The sequence below is a fragment of the Rhamphochromis sp. 'chilingali' genome, assembly GCF_963969265.1.
Source record: "Rhamphochromis sp. 'chilingali' genome assembly, chromosome: 13".
NCBI lineage: Eukaryota > Metazoa > Chordata > Actinopteri > Cichliformes > Cichlidae > Rhamphochromis > Rhamphochromis sp. 'chilingali'.
The window spans coordinates 22,939,647-22,948,932 of NC_137940.1; the positions used below are offsets into that span (position 1 = coordinate 22,939,647).

A 9,286-nucleotide genomic window follows, 5' to 3' on the forward strand; every position below is an offset into this window, starting at 1 on the left:
AAGAAGGAGTTTGCTTACCACCGAAGCAGCTCAAGTTTGGCCTATCACCTCAACGCAAAGCACCCAGCCGCGAGTGCAGCAACAGCTAGCAGTGAAGACGTTAGCAATATAGCAAGCCAGAGCAAGGCTTTTCGCCAAACAAAACTAGAGAATACCCCTCGTATGAGCAAGTCTGCGACCGACAGGCTGACTAATGTTATTGCTAAGTGGATAGCGATGAACTGTAGGCCGATAAATATAGTAGAGGACGAAGGATTGACAGAGGTGTTGCAAATTGCGTCCAATGACCCGTCATACAAGCCGCCGTGCAGGACTACAGTAACGACCAAAATCAGCAAAATGTACGACGGCGAAAAGAAAAACAAACTTGAGATTTTGGCGGAGGATTCTCCCAACTGTGTTGCTATAACCGGAGATCACTGGACCTCAGCTGGCAACCACAGCTATTTTGGGGTGACTGGACACTTTATTGATAGTGAGTGGAACCTCAACTCATTTGCACTGACCGTCATGAGAACAGAAACCAGGCACTTTGCTGATAAATGCGCCGAACAGTTCCTCAAGGTAGCAAATGACTGGGGTATTGAAAACAAGATATCCACCATTGGCACAGACAGCGCAGCAAACATGCTGGCTGCTATGAGAGCACTTCCATATGAGCACATCGCCTGCAATGCTCACATTCTCCAGAGGACCATCACGGTATGTCTCGATAGCAGTGGTTTTGTCGGTGTACTGGCAAAGTGCCGCAAGATTGTTGGTCATTTTAAACAAAGCCCTGCGAGTACCACAGAACTTAACCAACAACAAGTAGCACTCGGAAAGAAGAGCGATCAACTTATACAGGATGTACCCACCAGGTGGAACTCGACTCTCGCAATGGTCTCACGCCTCCTATGTAACCGAGAGGCTGTCCAGGCTACGTTGGACCAACAGAACCACAGGTTGGTCTTGCCAACCGAAGCTGAGTGGGCGAAACTGCAGAGGCTGGAGCTCCTGCTTGAACCATGCAAGTAAGTTCAAATAAACACCTTCCCATTTTAATTATATAAACTACTGTTACATGTGTAAAATCAAAATTAATGAACATAACAAGGAACTTTTAAGGACAATTAAATTGGAAATCAGTTACACTTTGATTTAAATGAATCCAGCTAGGTTTATTTAGCAAACCTCTCCACCTCTGCAGGTATGTGACAGAGCTGCTGGGTGGTGAGGCCTACGTCTCTTGCTCTGTAGTGCTGCCTGCTTTTCGCCATCTGTACCGTGTCATGGACATTACTGATGATGATCCTGCCTACGTGGTGAAGTTCAAGAATGCCTTCCAGAAGGATCTGGCAGCACGACGAGCTAATGGCAACGAGATATGGTTCGAGGTGGCCACAGCATTGGATCCACGGTTTAAGGATTTGAAATGTCTTCCAAGAGAAAAGAGGGAACAGGTAGGACAATAAGGTTAAGCTGGACTAATGAGTCCAATTCATTATCAAATCAAACTTTTATTTATTATATGGAACACAAAGTTCTTTACAAGATTAAATAAAATAAAAAAAAAGCACTTAGTTTTAATCACAATCATTCATTCATTCATTCATTCATTCATTCATTCAGGTGTGGACCATTCTGGAGAATATGCTCCAGGCAGCAGAGCCCAGAAGAGCAGATAGTCTCCAGCCCTCCACAGAGGATGATGGACCAGCTCAGAAGAAGAGGAGGAGCGAACTCCTTCTGGGGTCTGACTCTGACTCAGAAGATGGAATTGAGTCTGGAGAGCTGCAGCGCTACAGAGCAGAACCCAGCATCAGTATTGATGACTGTCCCCTGCAGTGGTGGTATGCTCACTCAGGAGTCTATGAAAAGCTGTCAGTCCTAGCACAAAAGTACCTGGCCTCCCCAGCTACCTCTGTACCCTGTGAGAGACTCTTTAGCCTTGCAGGCCACATAGTGCAAAAGAAAAGGGCAGCCTTGCTTCCAGAAAATGTTACCAGGCTGGTGTGTCTTAGTGACTGGCTGAGGAAGAAGAAATGAGACACATGTGGTCAGCATAGCTGCTGTGTCATTTGTAGCCTACTAGAATAGATTGCTTGATGTTCAGCACTTTTTTTTGTGATGGAAGAATACTTTGATGTGCTAACTTGCAGCACTGCAATGTCAGTTTTATTTTTCATTATCTGAAGCAGAGGAATTTCAGTGCTGTATTGCTCAGAAAAGAGCAACTCTGATGTGCTAACTTGCAGCACTTAATTTATTTGATTTTATTTGTATTTATTTTTCCACTTATTTTACAAAAGAATACAACAGTATGTAAATGGTTGCATCTGTTTAACGTTTGTTAAACAATAAATGACTTTATAAAGTCACTTTCTTTGTTATATCAGTCTTTTGGTCTGCCACAATAAGTTGAGGGCTTTCCTCAGCTATTTTTAGGTGAGATTAAAAAAGAGATTAATTAGATCAATTAATTAAAAATCATAATTAATTAATCTCTATTTTTTTTTAATCTCTTGACAGCACTAAGGTTTTTACCACCAGAGGTAGGGTAGCCTTTAACCCAGATATGACCAACCCCTCGGTATTTTAGAATCTGTGCAACTTCACAGTACGTACAAGAGGGAAGATATGAAATCCATAGATCCAGGCAAAGCTTTAACCAATGGTAACGTCCTTGTCAGGGGGGTTATCAGGGTAGGAAAGTCAGCCAGAAATTCAACAGCTTTGCCTTGATACTCAGCTCTCTCGCTACAATGAGAGCCCCATATAGCATCAGCATTACTACATACATAGCACTGATCAATCTGTCAATCTCCACTCTGCCTTCGTTCTGAGTAATTATTTTTTCTTCTAGTATTAAATTTTAAATGCTTCATTTTATTTAACTACACTGTATTTCTGTATTTCCTGTCTCTACTTGTATTTTTCTTTTACTGTGTTTTTATTTATGTGTATATTTTCATTGTTTTCTCTTGGTAAAGCACTTTGAGGTGCCCCAGTAGTAAGCTATGCTATACATAAATGCTGCCTTGCTTATTTTCATTATTCATAAACACACACACACACACACACACACACACAGTCTGAGACTAATACAGGCATACAGTTGATACCCATAAGGGGCTGATTAAAGAAAAAGTGTGATGCCCATTTCTCAATTCCAGGGTCAATGAATACCAATGAGCGACAGATACTTTATACAAGTCTGTAGGTGTGTGTGTGTGTGCGCGCGTGTGTGTGTAAATAACAAAGAGGAAAAAATAAGAACTTTCACTTTGATGCATCCTGGTAGCACTGCATATGCAGCTTTGTGGATTTATTTTCATCCTTTTTATCTTCCAGGTTCATATGTCTCTATGACATCTGGATCTTTATTGTTCCCAGTCCATAGATCACTTATTAAACCAAGTAATGAGGAGGTCATGCATAATTTCATTTGCTCTAGCGGTACCTGGGGACATTTTCTTACTTCACTAAAATCTATGATAGTTTCCTTTTGAAGGGCCATAACTCTCCTTCAGTAGTAGGCATCGGGGTCACAGATGCTAAATGGGCCATTTATAGATTCCTGGTGGAAGGAGAATATTGTGTTGAGTCATTTCAAACCTCTTATTGAGGCTATTTGACTTCACGTGGTTTAATTTGCTTGCGGTGATATATCTGATAAAGTACCAGGCTTTCAAATCATTCTTGTAGCATTGCCTCCTATACACACACACTTTTCCATACCGAGTGCAAAGTAGGGCATAAAAGATGTTATTTAAGAAGAGAGACTTCAGTTAGGCAAATCGAATATCAATATTATTGTCCAATAGATATTCTTACCAGCAGGGCCCCATGGGGATTTGTAATGATTACTGGTAAATACAATTATGTCCCGAGCAACAGGACTTCAGTCAGCGCACAATTTTGATCACAGCAGTCTTGTGTTTGGATTTGCAGTTCAATAGTCACAATTTAAACCCATTTCCATTTTCATAAGACATCTGCAGGCATTATTATTTAGCCATTGCATTAACTACCACCAACTGCATTGTTTACATTGGAGAAAAAAACATTCATTAAATATTATTTCTCTTCGTTTCCCTTCTCTTTATACTGCTTTGTTTATGTATATATAATGTTCAAGATAACCACAAGTTGCTTGCAGATGCACACCCCCACAGATCTCATATGGAGAAATATCAAATCGCTACAAACAAATAACATCAGCACAGCATATGTGAAAAATTAATGTCCTTGGAGGCGGTTCATGTATGTCAATCGGAGACTTTGAAAGATAGGGAAGGCTGCCCGAGTGATGTGACGCATGTTTTTCTCCCTGCCCTTCGCAGCTTGAGAAGTGTGCCGCCACTGGTCAGTTGTCCTGCAGGGACGGTTGCCAAGCTTATCGGCCTGTTACAAATCAGGCAGAGAAATTGCAGCAGGAACATCTCTCCCTTTTCTCTCTGCTCTCGCTCACCAGGATCACTCGAGGGGATTGAAGCGCTAAGAACACAGCACAAATCTTTACTTCTCTCTTTGGCTTGCATCTACCTCTGACTTTTTTCTACTTTTCTGTCCCTGTGCTTGAGAAAAGTTGCATTTTGTAATAAACTGTTCCAGTATATGACTAAAGTGTATGATCTAGCATAGAGTGCTGTGAAAAGATGCTCCATCCCTGATTTCATCTTTGAAGTTTTGGGCACATTTGTCACATTTACATGTTTCAGATCATCAAATAAATTTTAATATTAGACAAAGATCATCTGAGTAAATACAAAATACTGTTGTTTTTTTTAAATGAATATTCCTCCGAAGGGTGGCTGGCCTCTCCCTTAGAGATAGGGTGAGAAGTTCGGCCATCCAGGAGGGGCTCAGAGTAGAGCAGCTGCTGCTCCACATCGAAAGGAGCCAGCTGAGGTGGTTCGGGCATCTGACAAGGATGCCCCCTGGGCGCCTCCTGGGTGAGGTGTTCCAGGCATGTCCCACCGGGAGGAGGCCCCGGGGCAGACCCAGGACACGCTGGAGAGATTATATCTCTCAGCTGGCCTGGGAACGCCTTGGTGTTCCCCCGGATAAGCTGGAGGAGGTGGCTGGGGAGAGGGAGGTCTGGGCCTCTTTGCTTAGGCTGCTGCCCCCGCGACCCGGCCTCGGATAAAGCGGATGAAGATGGATGGATGGATGGATGGATATTTAATTTACTTAGGGAAAAAAGTATTCAAGCCCTTGGCAGCAACAATAACTGGCAATGAGTCTTTCACATCACTGTGGAGGAATTTTTGCTCACTCTTGTTTGCAGATTTGTTTTAATTCAGCCACATTGGAGGATTTTTCAAGTGTGAACAACCTGCTGAAGGCCACGCCGAACCATTTAAGTCTGATTTAAGTTCAGGCTTTGACCAGGCAACTCCAAAATTTTAATTTTGCGCTTTTGAAGCATTCAGAGATGGACTTGCTGGTATGTTTCGGATCATTAACCTGCTGCATAACTAGGGGTGCAACGATATTCGTATCGATATTGAACCGTTCGATACAGTGCTTTCGGTTCAGTACGCATATGTATCGAACAATACAACATTTGTAATTTATTTTATCAACTTTCCTTCTGACGATGCTGTCTGTGTTGAGCGCTCAGTGAATCTGCGTTCGACTACTCCGCCTAGGCTGCACTGTCGAGCGCAGATCCACTGAGCGCTCAACACAGACAGCATAGTCAGAAGGAAGAGTGCAGGGCAAGCTAGCGAGACAGAAGTTAAGCTCTCCTTGCAAGATGGACCTCCCCCACTCTCATTCAGATCTGGCGTTTGGAATTATTTTGGTTTTCATGTGACGTATGACCCTGAAGGTAAGCGAGTCATGGACTAAAGTAAAACAGTATGTTGGATGTGCCATGCAATGCTCAATTACATTGGTGTGAACTAGTGTGTTAGCGCAGTTAGCTCGTTAACGTGTTGGCCGTCTAGCCCCATGCACGGAGCGATCGGCGGTAGCTCGTTAACGGAGATTTGCCGTGTTGTAGCTTTAAGGTCATTTCAACGAGATTAACCTGAAGGCACTAGTGGGAACACAACGAATATGACTGCACATTTACGCCGACATCATCCTAGTGCAAAGACAAGTGGAAGCAGACAAAAAAAAGCAAGCATGCTACTAACTTTAGCCGAGTCATTTAGACAGCTGTTAGCACATGATTCTCCTTATGCTGCTGAGAATATAGCCTAGAAGAAGCGGATAGTATAGCTTTTATTTTGGAAAGAGCCATTTCTCTGTAATAAACTCTCTTTTCCAAAGATGAGTGATTCCTCAATCAGATACAGGGCTTGCAATATCGCTAGCCCGACGTCCTGGAGCTAGCGATTTTTTTCAGTCGGGCTACCAAAATCTATCTCTGCCCTGCCCGTCGGGCTATTGTAGGAAAAATATATGTCAATGCTTTTGCATTCTTTCAGAAATGTAGCTGGGTAATTATGTCATTGGCATTGGTGAGCCACTGTCAATATGTGACATATTGAAGTCGCGTTTGAATTTGCGCTTGTTTTTTTGCTTTCACTTTGCAATCGTGCGAACTGTGTATAGAGAGCGACAGTACTGATCTGTGAGTGATGATAATTTGTGCACCAATTCCTCTGACATCGTCTTATTAATCGTTAGCTTACTATGCAAACATGACAAGTGAAATCTCCCGCAGCAAGCTTAAACATGTGAGAGGTTGATCGCGCAGAGAATCGCTGAGCTTATGTGAGTGAGTGTGTAAAAGCATTTCAGTTCTGCTGAGCCAAATAAGACAGGTCAGGGTGAAGAAGTGACAGCCAAAGAAAAGCTTACCACAAAACGGAGAAGTTATGACAAATCAGACTATAAGGCAAAAAGAAAGTGCAGCTTTATGGTTTCATGGACAAAAGAATTTCTGTGGCTGCAATATGACGAGCTAAATAACCAGGGCTGCACATAAGTGGTCCGCAGGTGCGCATTCGCTGTCAAAAAAAAAAACACGCACAAGGGTTAGGGTTAAATTTAAAAACTGTACTTTTGAGTTAAAATATATATTTATAATTTTAATAAATGACAAATTAAAAATGCATGAACATTTTTTTGTATCGAAAAAATATCGAACCGTGACACCAAAGTATCGAACCGAACCGAACCGTGAATTTTGTGTATCGTTGCACCCCTATGCATAACCTATGTGATCTTGAGCTTCACAGCACAAACTGATCTCTGGAATTCACAGTTCTATCAACTGCGGCAAATCATTCTGAAGCAGCAAAGCAGCGCCAGACCATCACACTACCACCACCATGTTTGACTGTTGGTACAATGTCCTTTTTTAAAATTTAAATACTGTATTAGTTACCAGATGTAACCAAAATCAAACGTTCCAAAAGGTTCAGCTTTTGTCTCATCAGGGCAAAAACGTTTTTCCCAAAAGTCTTTGCAATCATCAAAATGCATTTTGGCAAATATGAGGCGAGCCTTTTTGATCAGCAGATGTTTTCAACTCTCCCACGGATGCCATTTTTGCCCAATTTCTTCTTCGCTGTTAAATTATGAATTCCGACTGTGGAAAATGAGCCCTGCAGCTCTTTAAATGCTGTTCTGGGTTCTTCAGTGACCTCCTAGATGAGTCGTGGATGCACTCATGGAGTAGGTTTTGATAACCGTGGAGCGCAGGGGTCCCCAAGCCTTAAAAATTGATTTTTGAATCCTTTCCTGACTGATAGATGTCAGTGATTTAGTTTGTCAGCTGTTGTTGGTTTTTGAGCTCTTTTAGCCTACTTCACTTTGTCAGACAGGTTCCATTTAAGTGATTTGTTGATTCATCAGGTCTGATAGTAACCACGTCTGAGTGTGACTAGAGAAACTGAACTCAGCTTTCCAAAAAATGTTGTTAATAACATTGAATTTGTGCTTTAAAAATGGGGTAATTACTTTTTAAAAACTTTTTTATTAGGTTTTTTTTTCAGCATCACCGAGGTTTGGCTAGCTTTTTTCACTTAATAAATGAAATCATCATTTAAAAAATGAATTTTGGATTTATTCTGTGTAATATTAAAGTCTGATGAGCGTGACAAATTTGCTACAATATAAAAAAGAAAGGAAGGAGGCAACACTTTTTCATGGCTGTTTCATTCCTGCCTTTACACAATCCATGTATAAAAAGTGTCAAAGATTAAATATCCAGTAATTCCTGTCCCTGTCTTCTACAGCCCTGTGTAGCATCCATTCTTCTTTTAACAGCAGGACACAAACATCTGGGAACCGAGGAGACCAGCCGCTGGACCTTTGGTAGTGGAATGTAATCTCATTCTTATGTGATACGGGACTCTAGCTGCTCAGTACTCCTGGGTCTTCTTTGTCATATTTTTTTTTGTCTTATGTTTACATTATTTAATGTTTTGAGCTGGAGAACGGTCTGAAGTTCAGGCAGGCATGCTCAGCACCCAGAGTTTTCAACTATAAAGCATTGCTGTATGCAGCTTTGCATTGTCTTGCTGACACATGCGAGGCCTTCCCTGAAAAATACGTCATATGAAACCTTTGACCATTGATGGTGCCTTTCCAGATGTACAAGCTACAAATTCCATATGCACTAATGCACTCTCCTACAATCAGAGATGGAGGATTTTGACCTAAGCACTGATAACAAGCCATAATGGTCCCTCTCCTCCTTAGTCTGTAGTCTATGTTTCCCAAAAAGAATTTCAAATTTCAATTCGCCTGACCACAGTTTTCCACTTTGACTTTATCCATTTTAAATGTGCTTTTGCCCAGAGAAGTCTGCAGCATTTCTGGATCACGTTCACATATGGCTTCTCCTTTGCATGATCGAGCTTTAACCTGCATTTGTGGATGGCGTGGTGAGCTGTGTTCACAGACAGTGATTTCTGGAAGTGTTCCTGAGCCCATGCGGTGACTTCCATGACAGAATTGTGCCTGTTTTTAATGCAGTGCCACATGAGGAATTTCAGCCTTGTCTTTTGTGCACAAAAATTCCCAGAATCTTTTGATGATATTGTGTCCTGTAGATGATGAAAGATTCAAAGTGATGATTTCATGTTGGAGAACATTATTCTGAGATTGTTCAAAAATTTGCAGACAGCCTCTGCCCATCTTAACTTCGGGAAACTTTGCCTTTTGCAGATGCTCTTTTTAAAAGTTGTTGCTTCCTGAGTTGTTGCTAGTTAGTTACAAAATTTTAAAACAACTGTTTCTTTTTAGTACCACTTACTTTTGCAGTGTTTTGTTGTCCCGGACTTTTGGACCCCTGGAACCCTGGATTTCCACCACTTGTATCACACCTGGTGTCTCTGTA

The 9,286-nt window shown here is 41.7% G+C and overlaps 1 protein-coding gene across 1 annotated transcript; it reads left to right on the plus strand.

Annotated features, from left to right (window-relative positions):
* The first annotated feature begins 221 nt into the window (after positions 1-221).
* LOC308408945 (E3 SUMO-protein ligase ZBED1-like) lies at positions 222-2,441 on the plus strand. The gene is made up of 3 exons (XM_080901429.1): positions 222-1,013; positions 1,190-1,442; positions 1,612-2,441. The coding sequence occupies exons 1-3, from the start codon at positions 340-342 to the stop codon at positions 2,026-2,028; spliced, it is 1,344 nt and encodes a 447-aa protein (XP_080757555.1). The 5' UTR covers positions 222-339; the 3' UTR covers positions 2,029-2,441.
* The last annotated feature ends 6,845 nt before the right edge of the window (positions 2,442-9,286 follow it).